The sequence below is a fragment of the Notechis scutatus genome, chromosome 3 (assembly GCF_049901735.1).
Source record: "Notechis scutatus isolate UNSWTSFEM ecotype Mainland chromosome 3, rNotScu1.2, whole genome shotgun sequence".
Classification (NCBI taxonomy): Eukaryota; Metazoa; Chordata; class Lepidosauria; order Squamata; family Elapidae; genus Notechis; species Notechis scutatus.
Window position 1 is genome coordinate 176223518 of NC_142011.1, and position 27574 is coordinate 176251091.

General features: G+C 37.9%; 2 protein-coding genes across 4 annotated transcripts; one reads left to right on the forward strand and one right to left on the reverse strand.

Moving 5' to 3' along the window:
• Window positions 1-4490: 4490 nt before the first annotated feature.
• ELOC (elongin C) lies at window positions 4491-19079 on the reverse strand. Its single transcript, XM_026691663.2, has 4 exons — window positions 18965-19079; window positions 10624-10666; window positions 9115-9258; window positions 4491-5183 (listed from the first exon to the last, which is right to left on the reverse strand). Exons 2-4 carry the CDS (start codon window positions 10625-10627, stop codon window positions 4993-4995), a joined length of 339 nt encoding a protein of 112 aa, XP_026547448.1. The 5' UTR covers window positions 10628-10666; window positions 18965-19079; the 3' UTR covers window positions 4491-4992.
• Window positions 19067-27574, forward strand: HAUS3 (HAUS augmin like complex subunit 3). Of its 3 annotated transcripts, none has more exons than XM_087961870.1 (5): window positions 19067-19121; window positions 20400-21367; window positions 22972-23411; window positions 24661-24886; window positions 26823-27574. In XM_087961870.1, the coding sequence occupies exons 2-5, from the start codon at window positions 20462-20464 to the stop codon at window positions 27045-27047; spliced, it is 1797 nt and encodes a 598-aa protein (XP_087817996.1). In that variant the 5' UTR covers window positions 19067-19121; window positions 20400-20461; the 3' UTR covers window positions 27048-27574. The 3 variants fall into 3 exon arrangements, with proteins under 3 accessions (XP_087817996.1, XP_026547405.2, XP_026547421.2); XM_026691620.2 differs by having other exon boundaries at window positions 19078-20058; XM_026691636.2 differs by having other exon boundaries at window positions 19081-19381.

Below are 27574 nucleotides of genomic sequence, written 5' to 3' on the forward strand. Positions count from 1 at the left end.
TAATTCCCATTACGGCCACAAATATTTTTTGTCATACAAAACATTTGCTAATGTGGCAAATGATATACAGAAACATACGCTAATATGGATCTTGAACTTGGCATTTGCCATAATCTTTATTGAAATTCCAGTGGTTAATAAAGTAATTTTGTATAATGATTAAGGGAGACTGAGTTCTAGTTCCACCTTAGGTATGAAACTAGCCAGATGAACTTGAGACAATCACTCATTCTCAACCTAGAAAGTAAGCAGTAGCAAACAATTTCTGGAAAAAAATGCTAAGAAAATTGCAGGGCCTAGTCCAGGAAGTTGCCAGGAGTCAACTCTGACTCAAAGGCACAAATACACACACACACACACACACAAACTGGACACAAGATTAGGCTATTTGGACTTGGTGTGGGAACCAATACAAGTTCTCTTCAGTCCTCATGCTGTGCAAACTGTTATTGTTTGGTTTGGAATACAAGAATTGCTAAATCCCATTTTCATTTTCAGTTTTTTTAAAATATTTTGATTTCATTTTGTACAAATAAAATACTTTATAACCTGTATAATAATGTATGTTCAAAATGTCAATTTCCCTCTTTTTAACTGTTTTAAGTAAATCAATGACATATTTATAACATACAACTCATGATTGTTTTCCTTAGAACTGAAATGCCATTAAGGATGGTGTAATATATTGCTAACATTTTACTAAACTATGATTTTCAAACTTATTTAGATATATGGACAGGAATTTAGATATATATATGACAGGAAACCATTCATCTAACTAGTATAGTTAAAATAGAGTGCTTTAAAGAAGTGAACAAAATTAGAGAAGCATCTATTAGATCACTGAGCAATTTTGAATAGATTGCCAAGGGTTTCTGACTTCCAACCATCTGGACAGTTACTAAACTATTTTCATTTGAATTAGAAGGAAAACAAGGATTGGAGTTTTGGGTTAAAGATTCTGTGAGCATAGTTTTGGAATTTGTCATAAATTTTGGATTGAGTGCATACCCGGACACATTCATTTCCTTAATATACGTATATCTGTCTGGCTTACTATTTTACACCTGAACTTTGGCTAACAGACCCTAGGATTATAGTAGAGAAACAGATTCAACAGATAACCTTCCATAGGTCTAATATGACAAGAAACTAAATTAATTTAGATCAGATTATTTTTTTCAGTTTTGTTAAAACTATTAAATAATTTATCAGTTATCTCCCTATATCATTAGTTCAGTGAGAATTGTTTCTGAACTTACTAATATTTCAACAGTTCAGACTGGTACTTTGTTTATGGAACAAATTAACTAGGCTGCTTGAGGGGCATAATTGCCTTACTTAGGAAAAGGCATATGTATTTCATTGGGCTACTATGCTGTCTAAACAAGAACAATGCTGCATAATCCAAAACATACATAAAGTTTCCCCTATCCAGTCATGTTCAACTCTATGGGGCAGCCCTCATCTCTGTTTCCTAGGTGAGGGAGCCAGTGTTGTTCAAAGACACTTCTATGGTCATGTTACATACCTAGAGGATAACTGACTGGGGAACACTGCATTAGCAAGGGACTTGATTACATACTATATTTAGCTAGGGGTTGTTTAATCATGTTTTGTTGAATGAACCATAACTTGGTTCACATTATGTATTAAGCTGTAAATCATGATTTCTAAGCCAGAGTGCCTGGTTTCACACACTGTTCTTCAATCAAAATAAGTCAAACTATATAATTAGGCATATGAATCCAATCAATGTGTGTTTAGGACTCCCTGAATATTTTGAAATATCTGTGGAATGTTTTCAATACTAGTTTTATCAAAGTCAGATTAACTGTAAAACAAGACTAAGAAGTGTTATCCTTCTCTTTCAAATCTCATGGGTAGTTTGTTGCAATTTTTTTTTTAATTCCAGGGAAACAAACTTGTAAAACTATTAAATTGCAGGGAATAGACCAGGCAGTTACCGTTGACTCAAAGGCACTAAAAAGGGTCTATCTGAAGAAGGAAACAATTAAAACTGAGTGTTCTGAAGCATAATTAATTTTAAATATCCATTAAATTACATTATTTAATACTAATCTACAACTAATCCTGTAAGCATATGTCACATATACTGTCACTATACATTGGGCAGATTAATAACAATAGACTAAAATTTGAAAATAGCATGTTTCATAAAAGACAGTATGTGGTTCCACTTCAGTATTGAAATACATCCCTATGAATATTTTAAGTGGAATAGTTTTGTAATGTAGAAATAACTCTTAGCTTTGTATGTATATACATACAAATCAGCTGTAAACCTGAATGTTTCAAATTCTATCAATTTCACAATTTATTTTATAAATAAATGAATATTTGAACATCTTATATAATTAACAGATTTCTGTATTTTCCTCACAGCATAGTTGTCTTACCCAATGTAATGGAAGATTTATATTCACATTCTTTTGTTGGACCAGTTGCATAGCAACTAACATTTGCAGTATCAGGAGGCCACCTCTCTATGAGTAGTAAACCTTAACAGAATTATTCCAGTTTCTCCTATCTTCAGCATATGCAAAACTAGAAACTACTGACAGTGGGAGCATTTGGAAACAAAACTGAAATTCATGGTGTACTTTTTGTTTTCACTAAGCGCCTTTTCTATATATCAGTTCCTTCCTCATTTTTGAAAAAGAGAATAATACTAAAATAAACACATTACACTATACTTCCAGAATACAAACACAAATGTACAATATTCAGAATAGATTTAAAAAACCTTGACTTGTGTATGCCAAATAGAACAGGAATATTGGCCTGGGAAAGAAGGGAAGATCAATAAATCAAGACAAATTGACTAATATACGGTTCTAGATCAAATTGTACCAGAAGACACTGTTACTGCAAATTTCTACTTGGAATATAAGTAGTATTTGCTTATGTTTACTTGCATCAGTTCTATTTGGGGAACTAGTATATGCAAGAGTTGAATGTTAAGTCCAATTAGAAAAGCAGAATCTCTAGATTTCCCCCCACCCCACTATTATGCTTGTTTTGGCCTGAATAAGTACATTATGAAAAGTATATAAAATTATGTCAAACTATATTTATCAAGATCTTTTACTACCATGCAATTAGTATTATAACTGATTTAAATCACCAGATTAGAAACTGGGAGATTGTAATTTCTAGTTTTGCCTTAGGCATGAAGCCAGTCAGTTGGGTGACCTTGGGCCAGATATATTCTCAGCCCTAAGAAGGCAGCACTGGTAAGCCACTTCTGAAATAATTCCAATAAAATTGCAGAGGTAGTCACCAGGAGTCAAGACTGACTCAAAAGACAACAAAAAGATTTTTTTTTTATTTCTTAAGTAAGGTCACTCTAAAAAATTAAGTATTTAAGGCAATCTTTCATAATTCCCCATCCCATTTTTAAAAAACTGAACAGATGCCTTAGTTCAAACATATATCAAATCTGTGAAGCTTTAGTTTTTTTACCTCTGATTGCACCCATACATATAAATTTATTGTACTTTTTTATTCAAAACCATTTTCTTTTCTGTAAATGCTTGTTAGACAGAAGTTTGTAAAAAATATATATTGAGGCTGGACTAGCTCTGATGCAGTTAGAATGGTCTGATTCATGGTCAGAATAGGATGGCAGAATGTTCCTTGAAATATTTGCATACCTCTGTTGCCAAACAGCAATAGCAGAACTTATTGTAACCAGCTCTCAAACACAACAAAAACAATGCTGGATAAAAACAGTGTTTAACTCATACTCTATACTTTCTAAAGACTGTGGATAAACTGCTACACAAAATAATGTCCTAAAATATACTGTCCCATAATATGTGCCTAGCTGGTTCAATCTGGCAGGATTGGCATGCCCTGGTTCCATTGATTAAATAATGTTGTATTTTGGGACCCTGAAAGTATGTCTCCTCTGTAGCAGCATGCGCTCTGAAATAAGTTCCTCCAAAGATTTGAACAGCCTCCACCCTAATGAGATTTCAAAAGGCCTTGAAGACATTGATCTTCATTTAGGGATTTGATAAGGACAGTTGTCTGTTTTTTCCTTCCCTTATTCCCATCTGGTTTTGTTTTCTCTGCTATGTTAATTTCTTTGATTTTTATTTCTTGTACTGTATTGTTATGTGTTTTTTAACAATTTGTAAACCATCCAGAATATGGATTTAATAAATTATTTACTGCACAAAATGAAGTCCAGTTATGATTGAAGATCTTATTATTTAGGATGAGGTTTGCTCATGTTAAACTGAGAAGTGTCATTCTGTCACAGTCCTCTGTTTTACATTTGACAGTATAGTTGGGAATCATCATTTTTATAAAGCCTATAGATGAATGTATAAAGATTACTAGAGGTAAACAAGAACTGGAAGTATGGGATAAGTTACTATGTAAATGTAATAATGCCTACCAATAATTTGAACATACAAACTAAATTCAGTAAAGTATTGCAACAAATGTGTTATAAGCCATTTTTACAATTACAACATAAATCCATTTTATTATTAGCATAATCTGAAAATATGCTAACATAAAATTCCATCCCCCCTCCCTGGCACATTTGTAGCATATCCCAATAGTGAGCATTCCAAATGAGCGAAGTTGGATTCATCACCAGAGAGGATTCCGTCTTTAACTGTGATCTGTTCTCAGAAAGAAGTAATTTCAGCAAATTCATAGCGTTGATAACATAATTATTTCTTTGCTGAAGGATAAGGCAAAGGTCATGCATAACTCGGCATGTTTATTTATCAATTGGTAAGAAGTCCGTACTTGTGTAAGCAGCAAAACAAAATCTTGAGCATGAATGATTCCTATGCAAAACCACTGTGAGAAATATCCTCCACGGTGGTGAGTACAGTTCTTGGCCAAACATATAAAACATGCTATACGAAAAAGTTGCTAACTAAACATATGTATTAAATACTGGAGGGGAAGGGGGTTGGTTTACATTTTTATTATAATTTATTCTATTTAACAATCTAAGAAATTTGCAGCCATCAGCAGTTCCAGTGCAATCTCAGGTGCAATTGGAAATTCAGGAATCTCTGTGGAACTGTTAGTGTAGCGAACCTTATAGGTGAAATACATGCATACTTTAGATAGGACGTGAGAAGGAATCTCTCTGAAATTCACTTCGTTTGTTTCATTTTCAGCAAACTGCCCTGTGCACATAAAAAACAAAGATAACTCATCAGTATATTTTTTGACAAATATTTAATTCAGAAGTGTGTGTGTGTGTGTTGTGTGTTGCATTTGTATGTATATACATATAATTTAATGAAACCACTGCTACTTGAACTTCTGCATTTTAGATTTGTTATGCCTTATCTTTTATAATTATTTAAATTTGATCAACCTGAACAAATTCAGAATGAGTTTTCAGAGATATTCATTTGACCTTAGGTATTTTTTTTATAAATCCTGTCAAACCAATCCTTATTGAAACTTGTTTTAATTATACCACTAGATCTAATCAGATTAAAGTCAGTTAACTTCTTGAATATGATGCACTAATAACATTGCCCTTTTCAGCCACTATTTTTACACACACACGTAAACACATAGCACATCACATGTACATATAGAGAAAGCTGAAAACTGCATTATTAAAAGTTATATTCTGTGACCATTTCCTCTGTATTCACTAGCCTTCTGATACATACATGCATTTCCTGGAGGAAAAGCCAAAAGAGAGAAGTATCTTTCAAGCCTTGACTTTGTTTAGTACTTGTAGTTTAAAACAGGGGTCCCCAACCGCCGGTCCGTGGAGCGGTACCGGTCCAGCGGAACAAGTCTTACTGGGCGCTGGTTGCTGGCGCCGCCATCTTTTTGGTAAAGCTTCCGGTGAGCTTTTCCGGTAGAAAGCTCACCAGAAGCACTTTTCATCAAAAAGATGGCGGCGCAGCGCTTTCCAGTGAGCTTTTCGGGTAGAAAGCCATTTCTACCGAAAAAGCTCACGGAAGCTTGGTGCCGCCATCTTTTGACGAAAAAGTGCTTCCGGTGAGGTCACCGGCTTGCACTTTTTCGCAAAAGATGGTGGCGCCCAGTTGATGCCGTACCGGGCCGGCGTCAAAAGGTTGGGGATCACTGGTTTAGAAGATAAGCCTGTATTTACTCATTGGCCCCCACTAAATGCTTGGGAGGAGGGGAAGCATCTTGAATCCACATAGCTGATTGGTATTTGAGAAGATATGTGAAATATTGTTTTCTATTGTTGATCTGCATCCAGAAGTAATTGCTGCATTGTATCTCCAAAATTTTGAGAAGCTGTTTTTAGTTATCCTAGCTTTCTAATAAGGAGTTGAGAAAAACATATTTGTCTGCCCCATTTTTATTCATAATTCTACGGTGTTAATTAGCAGAGATAATGGTTGAACCATTAATTGATCAGTTAGCTTTATAGTTGAGAAGTGCCTTATTCAGATATTTTCATTATTTTATTTGCAGATGTAAAAATATGATTGAAATTAATTGCTATCCTAAATCACAAATTATAGTTAGGAATATGGGAAAGCATCCAAAAAAGTAGCTTACAAGACATCAACGTTCAGATATCTTTTAAAGTTCTGAGTAAATCCTGTACAAATTATATCTATAACTGCTCAAAAAAATAAAGGGAACACAAAAATAAGACATCCTAGATCTGAATGAATGAAATATTCTTATTAAATACTTTGTTCATTACATAGTTGAATGTGCTGACAACAAACTCACACAAAAATTATCAATGGAAATCACATTTAGCAACCCATGGAGGTCTGGATTTGGAGTTACATTCAAAACTGAAGTGGAAAAAAACACTATAGGCTGATCCAACTTTTATGTAATGTCCTTAAAAACAAGTCAAAATGAGGCTCAGTAGTGTGTGTGGCCTCCACGTTCCTGTATGACCTCCCTACAATGCCTGGGCATGCTCCTGATAAGGTGGCGGATGGTCTCCTGAGGGATCTCCTCCCACACCTGGACTAAAGCATCCCCCAACTCCTGGACAGTCTGTGGTGCAACATGGCATTGGTGGATGGAGCGAGACATGATGTCCCAGATGTGCTCAATTGGATTCAGGTCTGGGGAATTGGCGGGCCAGTCCATAGCATCAATGCCTTCATCTTGCAGGAACTGCTGACACATTCCAGCCACATGAGGTCTAGCATTGTTGTGCATTAGGAGGAACCCAGGGCCAACCGCACCAGCATATGGTCTCACAAGGGATCTGAAGATCTCATCTCGACACCTAATGGCAGTCAGGCTACTTCTGGCGAGCACATGGAGGGCTGTGCGGCCCCCTAAAGAAATGACACCCCACACCATTACTGATCCACTGCCAAACCAGTCATGCTGGAGGATGTTTCAGGCAGCAGAACATTCTCCACGGCATCTCCACACCCTGTCACGTCTGTCACATGTGCTCAGTGTGAATCTGCTTTCATCTGTGAAGAGAACAGGGCGCCAGTGGTGAATTTGCCAATCTTGGTGTTCTCTGGCAAATGCCAAAGGTCCTGCACGGTGTTGGGCTGTAAGCACAACCCCCACCTGTGGATGTTGGGCCCTCATACCACCGTCATGGCGTCTGTTTCTGACTGAGCAGCCACATGCACATTTGTGGCCCGCTGGAGGTCATTTTGCAGGGCTCTGGCAGTGTTCCTCCTGTCCCTCCTTGCACAAAGGCAGAGGCAGCGGTCCTGATGCTGGGTTGTTGCCCTCCTACGGCCTCCTCCACGTCTCCTGATGTATTGGCCTGTCTCCTGGTAGCACCTCCATGCTCTGGACACTACGCTGACAGACACAGCAAACCTTCTTGCCACAGCTCGCATTGATGTGCCATCCTGGATGAGCTGCACTACCTGAGCCACTTGTGTGGGTTGTAGACTCCGTCTCATGCTACCACTAGAGTGAAAGCACCGCCAGCATTTAAAAGTGACCACACCATCAGCCAGAAAGCATAGGAACTGAGAAGTGGTCTGTGGTCACCACCTGCAGAACCACTCCTTTATTGGGGATGTCTTGCTAACTGCCTATGCCTTCCACCTGTTGTCTATTCCATTTGCACAACAGCATGTGAAATTGAGTGTCAACCAGTGTTGCTACCTAAGTGGACAGTTTGATTTCACAGAAGTGTGATTGACTTGGAGTTACATTGTATTGTTTAAGCATTCCCTTTAGTTTTTTGAGCAGTGTATATGAGGGACCTCTTTTCTGTCAGATGTTGCTGCATAAACCCATCATTTATAACTTTGTTTCTGTCCTGAGAGCAGATTAGGTCTCTACATTTTAGAGCAACTTAAAGTCATATTTATCTAATTAAAACTTAAAAACTATTTCTTTGGAAATATTAAATGCAATTTTAAAAATAACTGGATTTTAAATTAATCAGATTTTATTTCCAAAAAGAAATGAATTGGGAATCCATTTCCCATACTGATGTTAATTATTATGAAAGTATTTGTCATAAATCTGAATTAAATCTGATGTTTAGCTGTTAATTATCCCTGAATTATATTCCTAGAATAGTAAGCATGACTGAACATATGTGAAATATAAGTGAATGTGATATGAAATATAAGCTCCTTCATCCCATAAATCTGGCTTGTAGTAACCCAAATCTATTTTATGGATTTAGTGGGCATGGCAGGTAGAATAATGTATTTGTTAGGAAATGGCTACAGTGAGGAAGGGAAATTAATCTTACCAGTGATATCCCTCTCAGTCTCTATAGAACTGTATAATTATTATCATTAGCAGAATGATTATGGAAATTATTTTTCCATAATATATATAATTGACCCAAATTGGTGTTATGGCTAACTCAAAACTGATCCTTTTTCATAAAAACAAAAACTGATCTATAAAAATGTACCTAAAGCTTACAATTTTTCCTTTGGTAATATTGGAAAATCCCTATGATTGCCAAAATCATTTTCACTTTTGTTTGGACACATAGTCTTTGACTGAAATTGAAATACTAAATCCTACAAAACTGTACTGGGTTTTTTTTTTTTTGTTTGTTGAGAAACTGGTTCCAGAGATTATTCTAATATTATAAGACAAAGAAAAAACTCTCAATCCCAGTTTTTCAGAAATGAGTGTTATACCAACCTGGGCCACTCAACATTGCCTTTATTGTTCCTGATGTGAGTGCATGCTCTCGTTTAACAATGAATTCATGGCCATCAGAAGATATCAACTTCACGTACATAGCATCAGGGCCTTCACACCCACCATATGTTTTCTCTTCTCCATCTAAATGAAATGAATGAATAATTTCATTCAATAACTATTACACGGTTTAACAATGAAATAATAAACAATACATTAATTATTATATAAAGTTTGGCATGGAGAACCTGTTTGGTGTAGTGGCCAAGGTGTTGATCTAGAAACTAGAAGACTGGAGCCTTAGGCATGAAAAATGGTTGGGTTACTTTGGACAAGTCACTCTCAGATAGTGAGTCTCTAACTCACCTGATAGGAGGATAGGTTTGGGGGAGGATAGGAGGAAGAGGGGGTATTAGATATGTTTGCTTCCTTGAGTTACTTATAAAGTAATAAAAGTGGGATAAAATCAAATAAAGCAAATATATATGAGAATGGTAGCAAGTTCAACATGCAAATATGATACTGAAATATATTTTGTTTGGCATAAATACTGTAAGAGTTCTTATGTCAAGTTGCTTTAATATTAGATAGTTGATAATCTACTAACCTGAAATCTTTCAAAATACTATAGCATTCCTTGGTAATATATAAATCTGATGAACTTTAAAAAGGCATCCTTATCAACATTTTGAGATAGTTATCTAAAATACTTCATAACAGGAAATAAATTTTAAAAGATAAAATTTAAATATAGATATAATTCCAGCACACTTATTATAAAGGAGAATGAATTCTAGTGTTGTCTGTTATACCCACCCTCCCTACAGGTACTGGCAATCTTCGTTTTTTAAAAAAAATATTTCACTTGTCAGGATAACAATACTCACAACATGGCTTATAAAAAGACCATATAAGTAGAATTCTTCCTATGGGTTGTTAGTGGAAATTAGCTTCATGAAGGAGAATGGCTGAAGGAAAAGTTCAATTGTGCAGGCTTTGAGATGGTAATTACTTTCCTTCCATCTCCAATTTTCAGAACTGCTTATACTGCCACTTCCTTCCTGGGAAGCATGTTTTCGTGATGGTTTGTCACTTGCCCATCTTTCTTCTTTGTTCCTATTCAGTTTTTCAAGATTTTTAGAATCCCCATCTCTTTTCATTCGTATTTTATTCATATTTTAATTTTATGAAAACTTGATTTATCTCCAAATAACGTGACAAAAAAACAATTTTGAAATTTTAAAAGGGGGAAGGTGTTGAAGAAGTGATACATATCTCCAAACAATGTAAGATTACAAAAGTGTCATTTTGTCATTCAGCAAACAAAATGAACCTTAAAAGATACTCCATGACAAACAATTGCAATCACAAGTATTATATAAATTACTACTCTCACCCACGTTTTCATTTAAACATGACTGGAAGTAAAATTAGCACTTTTATGATATATTGAAAGTGTTCTTAAAAAGCAAAGATACTTCTAAAAAATATTTTTGTCAATATCCTTACCCATCTCTTCCTAACAAATGCCTTTGGAGCTTTTAAACAGGATCTGAAAACAAATGGAAAAGTACATACATATTCAAGTTCATTATGAAAAAAAAGAATATAGTCTAGTGGCAGTACAAGGTCACTAACAGCAGTCCTTCCTACAAGTTGGTAGTGACCTCAAAGAAAAACATGATTTAGCTATGTTTACTGTACGATAGTACCATACCATATATAGCATCGTGTTTACATTACTACCCCTTAATTTGATGCCAATGTTATCTAAGGATCTTTAATGCACAATTATGAATTTGACTGGCCAATCACATCCCTGGCTAAAATCTTATCTAGGTATTGTATGCCCTGAAACATTTACAATAGGTTTCAATATAGTTCATTTACAATGTCACAGGCAACCACAGTCACAGGATCACTATTTCACTGCTAGCTTGCCACAAAGTGAGGAAGCCAGCCAGGAAAGGTACAAGTCACTCTGGTAAGTTGTTCCTATCTGCAACGGATACTCTTGCCTGGGCACAACCTCTACCAGCCCTCTCAAACCTCCATTAACTCACTTCCTCATCTCACCCACAGCATATGCTAGGCCTCTCAAGCTCTCCCCACCCTCTATGGCAACTCTGCGCTCCTTACCTGAGAGTCCCTCTGCTTCCCCCTCAACAACCTACGTCTTCAGTTAACAAAATAGCCACCAGACCTGCCAAGATTGCCATTGCTAAGTGATGGTCATGTGACACTACATTTTGTGACTGCATCATTTAACAATGGCAATCCCACTCTCAATTGCTGTCACAATCCAAGAACTATTTTATATTAAATAGATTATTCTATGACGTTATCTGGAGATTAACTGAGTAAAGTTTTCCTGAAGGCCTTTTAATAGACATTCAAATTATGGTAAATGTTATCAAAATAAGAGACAAACTGATAAATGAGAATGTGTATAGCTCAGGGTTGCTGTTTTCTAAGCTTGGTTGTTTGGTGCTTTCTAAGCTTGGTTGTTTTCTTGCAGATGTTTCATTACCCAAACTAGACAACATCATCAGTAACAAGCATGTTAGATTATTTAATTCAGTCTTCCAGAACTTAATACCTATCAGATATATTGGATTATATCTCCTACAATCTAAAGGCCAAGGATAAAAGTGTTTAGAAAGGTAAACATCCATGGCATTGCTTGCAAAGAGCGCCCGGGTGGTAAAATGGTTGGATTAAGTGTGGCTGGGTTCTAGTCATAGATGTCACTTTGTGAAAGTAGCCTATAGAACAGTGATGGCTAACCTTTTCAGCACTGAGTGCCCAAAGCATGCGTGCCTCCCCAAAATGCAATACGCACATCCCACGCATGTGAGTCCCCCCACATGCATGTGCATTCTCACCCCTGCGCATCCCACCCCCGGCATATGCCCCGCCCCATGCATGTGCATGCATCCCCCACGCATGCCCCCTGCCCCCATGCATGCATGGCAGAGACTCTAAGATCAGCTGGCTGGCGGGAGGTACGTGCATGCATGTGCAGCAGTTCTGAGCTGGGATGACAGCTCGCGTACCCACAGAGAGGGCTCTACGTGCCACCTCTGGCACGCGTGCCATAGGTTCTCCATCACAGCTATAGAACATAGAATATACCTGTAAATTCAAGAATATATCTATATTTATATAGCTATGTAAACACATAAACATAATATTGATATACTTTATGTAAAAATATAAGAATACAAATGTTCCTTATTGGTAATTATGATAATATGGGCAGTATTTTTGCCAGAAGGAAGATTTATTCAGAAAATCAAGGTTACACCTGGTCAAAAAAATCCAGTTAGGTATTTTTAATAAAAATAGTATGTGAAAGATTGATTGACTGATTGACTGTCTATCCATTTACTTTATGGTGAAGTGTACGACATCCTGTGTTTTCACATAATAGCTTGATTAAACAGATTGCACTAAGAGTGCGGGAAGACTATATTTATATAAGCTTTTATAAAATTTCCTGACTGTGAAAACAACCAGTAGAACAGTTTCCCTTCAGAAGCTGTGGGTGCTTCATCACTGGAGGCTTTTAAGAAGAAACTGGACAGTTACCTGGCTAAATAGTACTGGGTCTCCTGCTCAAGCAGGGAGTTGGACTAGAAGACCTCTGTTAGGAATATAAGTCACCTAACAGCTATTTGGGTTAGAAATATATAAACCAGGATAAACATTTTAAAACTGTATCTTTAAGAGCATGCTAAAAACTGCAATTGGGTGTGGTTACTCAAACGGCCATAAGATGGAGCCAGAAACCTGGGTTGTTTAGTGTTAGTCTCAGAAGAGAGTGTGTCTGAGTGAGTCTCTCTTTTTCCTTCTGTTGGAGAGTATTGCTGTTCCTCCATTTTTCCTAATTGACTGATATTCATGGATTTGATACTGAACTGTTTTTTGACACTGGACTTCGTTATTGAATTATCCCTGCATTGAAAACTGACTGATTTACCTGTGAATGACTTTGGATTGCTTGTTTGGACTTTGCTTAACGTTTCTGGAAGTAAAAATCTACATTTACTGTGTATCTGTGTGCTGTGTATGTGTATTATTCAAACACTACTCTCAAATACGTCTCTCTGTATGCGCTCATTCTCCTAATGGGGAATTACCTCAACACTGGTTATGGGCCCAGGCCATACCAGGCTCAGATAACTGAGAGTTGATGTGAATACACAGTACTGTATACAGACAGCTGTTTACTGTTTAATTGTGGGTTACTATCCTGGTAAAGATGGCACAAGTCACTTCAACAAGTCTATCACTGATAACCCGGTTGGATGGAACAAACTATGTTTCCTGGTCTATGAAGTGCAGTCTACTTCTGCGTAGAGAAGGTTTATGGAATGTAGTTCAAGACCCACCGGATGTAAATGCTTGGGATCCAAATAATGAGGACAATGCCAAGAAGCTTGCTGACTTTAAACAGAACGAACGAGCTCTTTGTATAATTGGACTAACAATGAGTGACCAGCAGCTAGTCCATATTTGTGGAGAAGAGTCTGCTGCTAAGTGTTGGGAGAGTTTGAAGAGGATTTATGTTCATGACAGTGTAGGTGCACAAATACATCTTACACGTAAACTGTTTAGAGCACGTCTTCTGAAAGGTGGAGATATGTTAGCTCATTTAAACTTCATGAAAAGACCTTTTCAAAAGCTACATGAAAAGGAACTGATATTTTCAGAGCTGCATCAAGTTTACATCATTCTTTCCTCATTGGATGAAAGTTATGATGATTATGTATTTTCACTGGAAGTCCTGCCCAGAGATAAACTGACATTGACTGACATAACTGGAAGGTTGTTAGAAGAAGCAAGAAGACGGCTGGATAGAGACCAACTGAGAAAGGAAAAACCACAAGAAGAGGATTTATCTTCAACTGCCTATACTGTTAGGAAATGTTTTTCTTGTGGGGCTAGGGGACATATAGCTAAATTCTGTAAGAAGGGAAAACAACAGAATACTAGTAAACACCAGAAGGCCAAGAAGAATGTTAGTGTAGCTATGTCTAGCAATTCAACTGTAAACCATGATTTGTGGGTTGTTGATAGTGGAACATCACAAGGCATTACTAAAGATAGAAAAAGATTTGTAAAGATGTCCACAAGTAAACAACATGTATCATTGGTAAATGGATGGAAGATTAAAGCATCAGGTGAAGGTACTGTATATTGTTCTTGTATAAATGAACATTTAACTATGTTATATGTACCTAAACTGAAATTTAATTTATTATCAGTAAGGGCTTTAGTTAATCTTGGTTATGTAGTAACCTTTAGGGGAGATAACTGTATAATAGAGAAAGAGGGTAAAAGTGTTACTGCTACTTTAGAGAATGATTTATATGTGATACATGATGATCAGTTGAAGATGGCTAACTCAGTTTATAACAATGTAAAGCCACATGATGAATGTATACATTTACTGCATAGACGTCTAAGGCACATTAATTTCAAAACGCTCAAACTGTTGAATTGTCAGAGGGAGTAAAATTGAAACCCTGTAACAAGTATTTAAACTGTAATGCTTGTAGCCAATAGAAGAGTAAGATTACTCCTGCAAACAGACTAAATGGGTTTAAGACCAAAGAACCTTTAGAGGTTGTGTTTGCTGACATAATTGGTCCTAAGAAACTAAGTTTAGGAGGTGCCTGTTATATTTTGAGTATTATGGACCATTACTCACGATACGGTTTCTGCTATCTTATGAAAAACAAAACAGAAACATTCCAACATTTCTTTAACTGGCTAAGGTTTGCTGAGAGAAAAATGAAGAGTAAAGTAATTACTTTAGTTACTGATAATGGGACTGAGTTTGTTAACAAAAGATTCCAAACTATGTTGAAATTGGCTGGTGTTGAGCATAAACGTTCTGCACCTTACAGACCACAACATAACTCGTTTGTAGAACGAAGAGGGCAAACATTACAAGCCATGGCTCGCACTATGTTATCTGATTCATGTTTACCTGAAACACTGTGGGGTGAAGCCATAATGTGTAGTAACCATGTTTTGAACAATGTAGTTAATACAACAACTGGAGAATTGCCATTCACTCGTTGGCATGGCAGAAAACCAAATTTAAGTTACCTACACACATTTGGAGCTCCAGCATGAGTGCATATTCCCTCACAAATAAGACTGAAAGGGCAACATAGAGCTAAGAAATTATTTTTTGTGGGTTATGAGGCCAACCATAGATCGTTTAGATTCTGGGATCAAGGCACAGCTCATGTTTATTGTAGTGCTAATGCAAAATTTCTTGAGCACATTGGGTAGGATAAACTGGAACAGGAATCCAGAAATGATATTATTATTGACACCCAAATAGTTCCTAAAGATAAAATAAGTAAACCACAAATAGCCATTAAAGAGGAAGTACAGGAGGAAGTAGGAGAACAGGCACAGGAGGAGATAGAAGAACAGGAGCAGGTGGCACAGGAAAGTCCACCAGTTAGCCCTGTATTACCAAGACGTTCAACCCGAGTAACACGACCACCTGATAGATATCAGGCTAGTGTTGTATGCCAAGTAAATACAGTTCCAAGTAATTATAGTTAACTGAAAATGTATCCTGCTAAGGATCAGGGTGCTTGGCAGAAAGCAATGGATATGGAACTGGAATCATTAAAAAGACTGGAAGTATACGAAAACGTTAAGTTACCACCAGGTAAACATGCCATAGGGTGTAAATGGATATATAAGCTAAAGACAGGTGTAGATGGGACTGTTACCCATAAAGCCAGGTTAGTAGCACAAGGATTTAATCAGACAGCAAATGACTACAATGAGATGTTTGCAACTAGTCTGAAGGCTACTACATTAAGTTAGTGTGGACAGCTAAGGAAAAATACATTATAAATCATTTGGATGTAAAGACAGCATATCTGCATGCACATATTTAAAGAAACCTTTAGGTCTCAAAAATGATAATACAACTGATTGCTGGAGATTGAAAAAGAGTCTTTATGGTTTAAAGCAATCAGGATATGAGTGGAACCAATGTATAGTTAAAGAATTAACTAAGATAGGTTTTGTAGCTGGCATGGCTGATCCATGTTTGTTTAAAAGAGAAAATAATGTAGTGTCATTGTTGCTATTATTTACTGATGACATAGCATTAATCACCAAAACTGAACAAGAAGCTACTGAGATAATTTCACTATTGGAAAAGAAATTTAAAATAAAACAATTAGGAGAAATCAAACATTATCTTGGTTTAAAGATAGATAGAACTAGAGGAGGATACAAGATCTCACAGACAGATAAAATTAACCAATTAGTAAAAAAATTTAAAATGGGTTTGGCAGTGAAGTGCTAAAGTGAGCGAAGTGCTCCCAGAGACACTTTCCTTGCCTGTCTCCAGGAGAGCCTGGAAGAGCCACCTCCCCCCTCCCCAGCTTTTCCTCAGCTGCAGATCTGAGCTCTCTCAATCCTCCACCTGGCATCTGAAAGGCTCTTCTGTCTCTTTGGAAGGTGCAGGTGGGGGGAGGCTTCCAGCCCGGAACGTTTTTTATCATTAAACATTTACATTTTTGTTATAATTAAATAAGTGTGTGTGTGTGTGTGTATATATATATATATATATATATATATATATATATATATATATATATATACACACACACACATATATATATATATATATATGTATGTATGTATGTATGTATGTATGTATGTTATTAAATTTATATTTAATATAAAAATTTTATATTAAATATATTAGCTTTTTTAAAAAATCATATTACTGGTCCTCGGGATTTAAAAGTATGAATTTGGTGGGCCCTGGGATCCAAAAGGTTGGCAACCCCTGCTCTATACTATACAGAGATAGGGATTTTGTTTAAAATTGAAATACACATAGAGAGCTTAATTGTTTAACATTGGTTAAGTCTATGATGTGCCAAGTTGGGAATCAAAACACAAGTCTTGCTATCGGCTAATTCCATGATCTACCTATTGAGTAAAACAACTGACATTAAGAAATGCCTGTCCATACCTATATATTGCATCAATATCTGCTTTGTCAATTGATCAGTATACCAACACAACTGGCACTGGGCAAAGAAAATGACTTTGAATGCCACTTTGCACAAAACCCTTCACCAATTTATTTGAATGTTTGGAAGGTATTATTCCTGTAGAATAATACTACTACTGAAATATTTAATCTAATTTTGCACAAAATTATACACGTTGCCTTTTAAATATATAAATGTATATCAGATAAACATTTTTAAAATTTTAGTTATTTTGGGTTGCTCTTCCTAGTTCACAAGAACTGTAAAATTCTTTTTGAATTAATTAGCATAAGATGTAATAATGCCCACTAGCCTGGATAGTTTAAAAAGGATTTGGATAACTTCATAGAGGACAGATACATCCAGGGCTTTTAATCTTGAGACTCAAATACCTCCAAAATACCAATCTCAGAGCAATGGTGATAAGGGTTATTCCGCCATCTCCTGATTGCAAGAAATCTAAAGGCACTGCTTGCCATTGTGAAAAACACAACGATAAACTTGGACTGACTTGTGTTTTTATGAGATTTTAGATGTCTAAATCTTAGGTTGTAAATTGCTAATTTAATCTGAATCAAAATTAGTTTCACCAAACTGAATCTGAAAAGATGTTTTTGTTGCTTGTGCACACACAAAGGGACACTATATAGGTGGTTCTTCCTCTTATGGTACTATTCAGATCTATAATTCTTAGAATTTTTACCTAGCACAACAAACAGCTTACATTAGCTGTGGAATTTGAAGCAGTTCAGTCCTAATATTATACACTTAGAATGATCTATATTAAGAGAAGGGTGATATGTGTGATTTGGCTTTGATACATAATGTATTACTGTATCTAATTTTCTAGCATTATATGTACTATAAGTCAGTTTGGTGCAGTGGTTAAGGCACCAGGCTAGAAACTGGAAAACTGTGGTTTCTAGTCTTGCCTTAGTTACAAAGACAGCTGAGTGACCGGGAGAGTCACTTTCTCTCAGTTCTAGGAAGAATGCAATAGTAAACCACTTCTTAAAGCTTGCTAAAAAAAACAAAACCCTGCAGAAATCCAGGCAGTTGGTAGGAGTCTGGAAGGCTCACATATAGTATAATCTGTATTCTTATTGCATGGATCATATGTTAAATAATGTTGAAAAATATTGGGAATTGTAGACAAAGAACATATTTTAGAAGAGTGAGATGAATACTATCACATTATCAAAACTACCACGCTTGATCTCTAAGCTACACCAATATTTGAGTTATGGATATCTTGCTATCAGAGTGGCCCATTTTATTTTAATCATAATGGGAGGGGGGAGCAGAGAAGAATGCTTAGACAATGGAGGAAAAGAAATGATAGAAAAAATGCGTGTGGCGAGGTCAGCCCGAGGAAAAAAAATCCATCCAGGTGTTTCACAAACAATAAAGAGCTGAAGCCAACAGAAAAATTGACGTAAACTCCTCTTAGTCCTTACTAAAAGGGAAGAAGGCGGGGCAACTCTTACAGGGTGCTTTTCACAAACAGTTGTCTAGAGACGTGGCAGCTCTGAGAAAAAGAAGTAATTTTCGGGGGGGTTCAGGGAGGAAAATAAGACACGGGGTGCTTTTAAGAGGGCACCTATCACAGGCAAGACCGGCTTCCCCAGGGCAATGCGAAGCACCGTTGAGGAAGGCTGGTTGAAGAGATTCAAGCCCGGGCATTAAGTGACTTTCCGCCCCAGCATCGACACCAGCCCCTTCTCACGGCGAGTCCTCGTGACGAACGAAACACGCAAGAAAGAAAAGTGTCTACCAGGCCGAGCGCTCCAACAACTCACCGCTTCCCAGCCGCAGAAATCCGCGAGGCAGCTGCTCAGGCACGACACCACTCCGGCCGGGACAATCCTCCGCAGAAACCACTTCCTGTAGGTCACCGAAACGATTTCCGGTTTCCGAAACGCAAGGAGGGAAACAAATACGATAGAGATATATAAGGTAGAGTAACACGCTGTGGGAGCAGCAACTGGGAGAATCCTTTCTTCAGTAACTCAAATGACTGGAGGGTGAAGTGGAGTTACAATACTAACGGCATTGTAAAATGCCAACGAGTGGCCCTATACAGATTTGAATTATTAGAGCTACGTCGGGCTTGCTCGCTCTGTAAAGTAGATAGAGTGATCCCCTTCCCTGCTGAAAGCAGAGCCGCACCTGTGTCTCTCGGGTGCTAATCCGACACTTCCCACCACTCCATCCCAGTATGTATATGTTGTTTAAATCTCATATGGATATAAGCAAAGGCACTTATTCTTCCTCATATACCCACATGGGGATCTGCTGACAAAAATCTGGGGCAAAAGACTTGAATAACCTCGGTCTTGTGCCGAGAATGTCACACTATAAATTGTAATACTTGATTAATTTCCTTATAACGTTTAGATCTGTTTTTTTTTTTCAAACTTGGCAACTCTAAGATGTGTGGATTTCAACTCTCAGAACTCCCCAGCCAGCATGAAATGTTGAAGTAAACTTGTTTTATAGTTGACAATTTTGAAAAACGCTGTTTTAGACTAAGAGAGGAATCTGTGTACTGGATATAACGGGAAAAGACCGTCCCCTAAAGTAACTAGATGCGGATTCTTATGGCGCCACTTTTAATTTTTAATTAAATGAATTCCTTTTTTAATTAAGTTGAATCATTCCATTCTGAGATCAGCGTTAAACTCAATGAACTCGGGACAATGTGGCGGGCTCTCGCGAGGCTCTGGGAGCAAGTTATGAAAAGGCGGAAGTTTGAACTCCTCTCCACCCTCGCCCGCCAAAGCAGTGCGGCTCCTCTTCCCCGAGGTTGGCGCGGGTTGCTTTGGTACGCGAGTGCTCTTCAGCCTCACAGATCCCTTTGAATCGTTCGCGGGTGGATTCTTGCGATCACCAGGTAATAAATCTAAGGAAAGACACTGGGGATTAATGTCAAGTAAGGGGAGAAGTAAGAAAAGGGACTTTAATAAAAAAAAATGCGTAGAAAGGAACTTTTTTTTTTTTTTTTGCAGTTTAAAGCAATTTACTTGTCTCCTAGAAAGACTCAGTGGGTTTTTTTCTTAACTCATCCAGTTTCATTTCTGCATTATTTTACTACTGACTATTGAAATGCTTTGTTATCAATATGCAGAATTCTAATTGATTTGAAACCATGCCATGGGTTTCTAAATAAATTGACAAAATACAGGTCTTTATAAAAGTAATTTATTTTCAGTATCCCGTACTTTTCTTTACTAGAAACACTTGAAAATGTGGTAGAGAACACCTGCAATATCCAGCATCAACAAGTTAAGTCAGTTATGGATGGTGGAGCTAGATTTGTTGAAATTCTAAAGCGGACAGGATACTTTAAGGCAAATTCACTTAACGGAGAAGACTTTGACTGGTTATTTGAAACGTTGGAAAATAAGTCATTTCTGGAGTGGTTCTGTACAGCTTTGAATGAACATAATGTATTATCTGAAGAGGAGTTGCAGGCATTTAATGCTCTCCAAAAATCATCAAAACCTATTTTAGGAGAAGAAGCTCTCAATGAAGTTCTCAAGATTTCCAAGCCTCTTGATTTGAACACTAACAATTGTGAGGAAGAAGAGGAAACCCTTAAAATGTTAGAAAATGAATTTCAAGCTCTTAAAAAGATTACACAGATAAAGATTCATCGTCGTAACAAACTTCAAATCATGGCTTCGGGTAATAGTTTTCTCTCCTTAAAGGTTAAAGAAAGAGGTGAGGAAGAACTTAAAATGCTGAAAGATGGTCAAGGGAACTTTACAGCCATGAATATAAAGATAAACAATGAGCTTCAAACCCTAACTGAAGGAGTTAAGAAACTTGCTTCTTTTTTTGCAACTGGACAAGACCTGGATTCTCATCCTGTGCTGCTAACCCAACTTCCTTTATATAATTATTTGTATCAAGAAGAACAAAGCACTGGAGCTCTTACTTCCTATACAAAAAAACAGTTTTTCCAGGGTATATCTGAATTGGTGGAAAGTTCTAATGAAGAAAATTTTCAACTTGTACATATAAGTGAGTCCTCCAATTATGAGGGAAGCAGTGATATATGTGATGAAAGATCAGAACTGGCTAGGTTGCAAATGGCATATATTTGTGCCCAGCATCAATTAATTCAACAGCAAGCTAAGAACCTAAGTATGAGATCAGGTCTTCAGTGGGCAGAGAAAAATATCAGTACTTTAAAAAAGGTAAGGTGGTTTTTGCATAAGGCTTAATTAATACTATTACCTTAAAGATACGATTTTAAATGGTATTTTAATTCATAGTGAGTTATTTGAACATGTCATCCTCTTAAGTGTTCCATAGGTTGGCACTCATTATTTTGAGCAAACTCATTTGGCATTTTAGAATAGATTAATCCTGAAAATGAAGTATGAGTTGCTCAGATCCATGCTGAGTTGAACTTGGCTGGTTTTGAGGTGTGAGCTGGAATGAGTTTGAATCAGTGATTTTTGAAGTAAATAGGATTCTCTGTGGCTGTGCCATTAGAGAATGGTAATTGAAGGAGGGGGTAATATCAAAAGATTTGAAGAAGGCAATGGTTGGACCCCTGCTTAAGAATTCATCCCTGGAGCCAATACTTTCAAACAGTTATCTCCCCTTTTTAGGGAAGGTTGTTGAAAATGTAATCTGTAGCTGTAGAGCGCCTTGGAGAAAGTGGATTATTTCAGTTAGAAAGTGGCCTATTTCAGTTAGATTTCAGGCCATGATTTAGTACAGAGACAATCTTGGTCATACTCATAGATGACCTGTGCTAGGATGGAGGAGATTCATTTATTCTTGTGCTCCTTAATCTCTCGGGTTTAGTACATCAACCATGGTTTCAGCAGTTGGGAATTGGAGAAACCATTCTCTTCCTTTAGGGCCAACTTCAGTGGATACAGGGGTGGGAGAAATAGCTCCCCAGGCCCCTCATTTGTGAGATACCACAGGGCTCAGTGTTGTGTCCCTTCCTATTCAATATCTACACGAAAACTCTGGTGAGGTCGGTATCAATCAGTAATATTGGAACTTGATGGGTGAAGTGAGAAATATTTGATAAAACAAAAGACTTCTAAAAGTTTCCATCCTTATATGGCTGGCTGAATTTGCTTCATAGAATAGTTTTTGTTGCAATCTATTATGGTGCCTTTCAACAACCCATTAATACTAAAGTCCATTATAGTGTGAATAAAATAATTATAAAGAGATTGATAAATGAAGTTTTGAAAAATATTTCTCACTATCTCAGGTCTACAGCAAACACAGATTTTAAAGATGGGTAATTGTAATTATACTTCAAAATATAGTATGTTATGGAATGTATTCAATTAATATAGCGGACCACTTGTCAAATGATTCTGAGCAGCTAGTAAGGGTTAAATACGTCACAATATGTAAAGAAGGCAATGAAAATAAAACACACTTATTTAGGGAAAACCACAGACTTCAAGTAATTGCAACAGACATATATATTATCCTGACTCAGAGCATGGTAGAAGAGCTAGGTCTTTGGGGAATTTTTAAAGGCCAGAATTGGGTTAGGATGTATTCCATAGATCAGGCATTGTGATAGAGAAGGTATGCTTCTTACAAGATGACATTGTTCAATTGTTGACCTAGAGCACCTCAACTCTGTTGGATGCTGTGAGATAGGCAGAAATGAGAAGGAAAAGGAATGGAACAGTATTGTAAATATGTACAAATATATTTATCCCCTCAAAATAATTAGAGGGGAACTTCTGGAATTCAAGACTTAACCAATAAGAATACATTTAAACAAAAACTCAGAAACCATTTCTCTATTTTGCAGATTCATGGAAAAGAAAACTTTGAAGCTAAAATTTCTAGCTTGAATAATGACATTGCAAAAATAAAAATAGATTTATCGCAAATAAACAGTGGAACCCTACCTTCGCTGATTAAGGAGAACGCAGAGCTCTTGAATATGCCTGTGGTTAAAGGGGATTTTGATTTACAAATTGCTCGACAGGACTACTATATATCTAGGCAGGATCAGATCTGTAACCAGCTAATCAAACAGAAGGCATCGTTTGAATTTCTTCAGTTGGCATATGAAATTGAATTTCGAAAACTTAGGGAAAACAGCCGTCTGCTGGAAAATACGGTACAAGACCTGAAATTAAGCAATGACATTTTAGTACGCACAATAGAAACAATGTCTGAGCCTTCTACAGCCCTTCAAAGGACACCAAGAAACACTGTTGAGCCAAAGAATATTGCAGCACATAGGTAAGAAGCTGGGTTATTTGAAACGTAAGGCCTGTTGTCAATAAATAAATCTCAGGCCGAAACATAAAAATAATTTGTTTGAAATTAGTGAGTCTTATTGGTAACTATTCTAAGCCAGCATATACTGTACATCTAGTATGTACAGATAGTCCTCGACTTACAACAGTTCATTTAGTGACTGTTCAAAGTTGCATTGGCATTGAAAAAAGCAACATGACTGTTTTTCACCTTTATGACTGTTTCCACATCCCGATGATCATGTGATCAAAATTGAGATGCTTGGCAAGTAATTCATGTTTATGATGGCTGCAGTGTCCCTTGCTCATGTGATCACCTTTTGTGCTCTGACAAGCAAAGTCAATGGGCAGCCCAGATTCACTTAACAACCGTGTTGCTAACTTAACAACTGCAGTGATTCACATAACAATTGTGGCAAGAAAGACAAGAAAGGCCATAAAGGGGGAAAAACTCACTTTACAAATGTCTCAGCAACAGAAAATTTGGGCTCAATTTGTGGTCATAAGTTGAGGACTACCTATGTTTGTATGAACTCAAATAGACATTTACTTTCTTTTTATTGTACAGTATTTTAAGTTGTTTCTAGGTAAGCAGTTGTTAACCTGAATACTTGCATGAAAACTTATTGTCAGGTGAGTAGACGATTTTTCTATAGAGGTATATAGAAAGCTAAAATGGAGATGACCTTCAAAATCAATGGATTCATCTCACTTCCCATCCAAACTTTGCAGATAAACAGTTTCTGAGTTCACTTTTAATATACAAGTATTTGGGGATTTTGTTATTTGGATTGAAGAATATAATTTACTTCCTTCCTTGAATAAAAGAATATGTGGATGTTACATTTTTCATCAAATGTACTTTTTCATCTAACTTTGGTAACATTTCAACCAAGAACATTGGATCATTTAATGTTCTCCCTGTATTAATATATACAATACAATAGCTGCCTGATATTGGATATTTTCCAAAGTTAGCCCTACTTTGCCTGGGTTTGGTCTTATTTATTTAAATTAATGAATTCCAGTGGTGGCACAAGAAATAATGTCAAGCATGACTCTTGAACCAAGGATAATATAGATGCAAAGGCCCAACATTTTGTACTGCTATATTTGCACCGGACTTTACAGATTTTTTAAAATAATGTAATATGTTATGCTTTACTGTTGCAGAAATACTGGCATTGTTAATCTTGTTGTATTTTTATCCCACCTCTATACATATTTTTAAGGATGTGTCAACTTCTGGAAGGAAGGAATCCAAAACAATTATTTAGAACATATGAAAGGCTTGAGGAGATGGCTGAAAAGTTACATTTGGATTCAGTATCAGTGCTTGACCAATTAGTGTTAGCTGGCCAAGAACAAAATCATCTTTTGTCAAAGATGGATGCTGATTTAACAATTCTTCATGATTCTATATACTGCAAAGGAGAAAGTGTGTGCCTTAGTAATCAGGTAAGTAATTTGATTATAATCACCTGTGATGGGGGTTTCATGGAGTATTCAGCAGTACAGTTAATACTGTAATATAAGAAAGTACCTTATTCACATAACTTTGATGTGTCTAATCTAAACTGTTTAGTGAGCTATCACAAAACTGGTAGGCAAAATTAAATCCTTCCAAATCTATGACACACTGTGGACCATAGCTTTTTATTTAGCAGAAGATTCTTGCCAATGACCAGTAATACCGTGTTTCTCACATAATAAGGCCGGGCCTTATTTTTTTGGACCCGAAAAAACAGCTAGGGCGTCTTTTAGGGGTGACTTAATTCCCCCCTTGCATCCTCGGGTGGGTGGGCGGGTGGCGACAACTTGGATATTCGGGAGACCTTCGGGTTCGGGCCACGTTGCTTTCCCTTCTCCCTCGGTGCCGCGGCGTTAGAGCAACGCCGCGGCATTTGGCGCAGCCACGTGCGGCCAGTCAGGGCTCCCTGCAACCGGAGCCCTGAGGAGACACTGGCTTCAGGCGCTCCTGTCTTCCCTTTGCTTTGAAGGTAAAGCGAATTATTTTACAAAGCCTCCCCTGCCCGAGAGGGCAGCATGTACGTGGGAGGCTAATTTCCCAGAGGCCTCTTCCGTTCCTCCCGACCTCCTACACACTGCGCGCCTCTGGCGCGCCGGTCCCTTCAGCCCAGCGAGCTCTTCCACCTCAAAGAAAGGCCAGGCGGGCTGCTGCAGAGCAGCAGCAGCGGGTCTGAGCCGCTCGCAGCGAAACAGCCACCACCCGTAGCCCGGCGCGGGAGAACGCAGCGAGGTTAGCGCCCGCCAGCCCGGGCGAGATTTGGGAACGAGGGGCAGGAGGAGGCACGCACACACCCGCGGCTCACTTTCCCAGCTCTGCCCAGCCCTTACGGCTCTGGCGCGGCCCTGGCAGGATGAGCGGAGGGTCCAGCGGGGGCGCTCGCTGCCCGCCAGGGCCGCACCAGAGCCGTAAGGGCTGGGCAGAGCTGGGAAAGTGAGCCGCGGGTGTGTGCGTGCCTCCTCCTGCCCCTCGTTCCCAAATCTCGCCCGGGCTGGCGGGCGCTAACCTCGCTCGTTCTCCCCGCGTCGGGCTACGGGTGGTGGCTGTTTCCGCTGCGGCGTCTCAGACCCACTGCTGCTGCTCCGCAGCAGCCCGCCTGGCCTTTCTTTGAGGTGGAAGAGCTCACTGGGCTGAAGGGACCGGCGCGTCAGAGCGCGCAGTGTAGGGAGGTCGGGAGGAACGGAAGAGGCCCGGAAATTAGCCTCCCACGTGGGTGGGCTGCCCTCTCGGGCAGGGAGGCTTTGTAAAATAATTCGCTTTACCTTCGAAAGCAAAGGGAAGACGGGAGCGCCTGAAGCCAAGTGTCTCCTCAGGGCTCCGGTTGTAGGGAGGAGCCCTGACTGGCCGCACGTGGCTGCGCCAAGCGCTGCGGCGTTGCTCTCAACGCCGGCGGCAGCGAGGGAGAAGGGGCAGCAAGGAGAAGGGAAAGCAACGGTGGAAGGTCTCCGATATGAAGTGCCCCACCAACGCAGGCAGCACCATATCCGGGCATGCAACAAAAGTACTTCCTAACGGCAAGCCCCCGCTTCCCCCATTTCGCATGTTTAATATGGGGCTTAATTTGGGGGAGGGGCTTAATTTGATTTTATGCCAATAAAACATGGTGGGGCTTCCTATTGGTGGAGGCCGTATTGTTGGAGAAACATGGTAGTTGGCCTATAGAATCATATTAAAATTTTCATATTCCTGATTTACAGGAATATGCCAAGATATTCCGAGTTTTAATTTTAAAGAACCATATTTCAAAAATATGTGGGCAGAAAAAGCTCACGATTGCCTAAATAAAAGAGTTAATATGAAAAAATTTCTAGGGTATAATGGGACAGACGTGTATTGAACTCACTGTTGTATTTCTCTCATGTTTAGCAACTGTCTGAACAGTCTCAGCAGCTGGAATTCCAGTTGAATAAAATAAATCAGCTTATTACAGATTTTCTTGCTGATATAAAAGCTAAGAAGGACATCTTGGAGAATAATAAAGTACAGGAGATGGAAAGAAAACTCTGCGTGTTCTTCTTCAACGATGAAGAACGTTTGAAAAACATTGTGGAAACATTGGAGCAACGGGTTCAGGCTCAACCCAACCTTTGAAGATTATATGTTACATGATTAACATAGAGGTTTTTGGGGGGAGGGGGATGTTTATAGATTATTCAATTTTTTTGCATTGAATTTTAATCAGAAGGGCTCTTGTTGCAGCCCCAGAAAGTTTAAAGGAAACTATGAAACCACCTCTATGAGTCAATAGTTATTTGGCAAACTAGATATACTATATTCTTGAACTTAAAGTCAAAACATAATATGGGAAATATTCTCATAAAAAAATTAAGTCAAAATAGACTTGTTGCAAGACTTCCTAGTTTATTTCACCAAGTAGGAAGAATATGTAGAACATTTATTCATTAGCCAATAGTTTCTTCATTGTTTTTTAATCCTTATATTCAATATATTTCTCACTAACATTTCATCCTAATTTGGCAAATATTCAAAGTTACCTTCCTCAATCTGATGCTTTCTCATAGTGTGATTAGAATAGTTGTGAATTAGGACAGCAGAATATTGGGCTATGAAAAGCTGTTCTTACAGGATAATTAAACCTACATTTCTGTAACCAATAA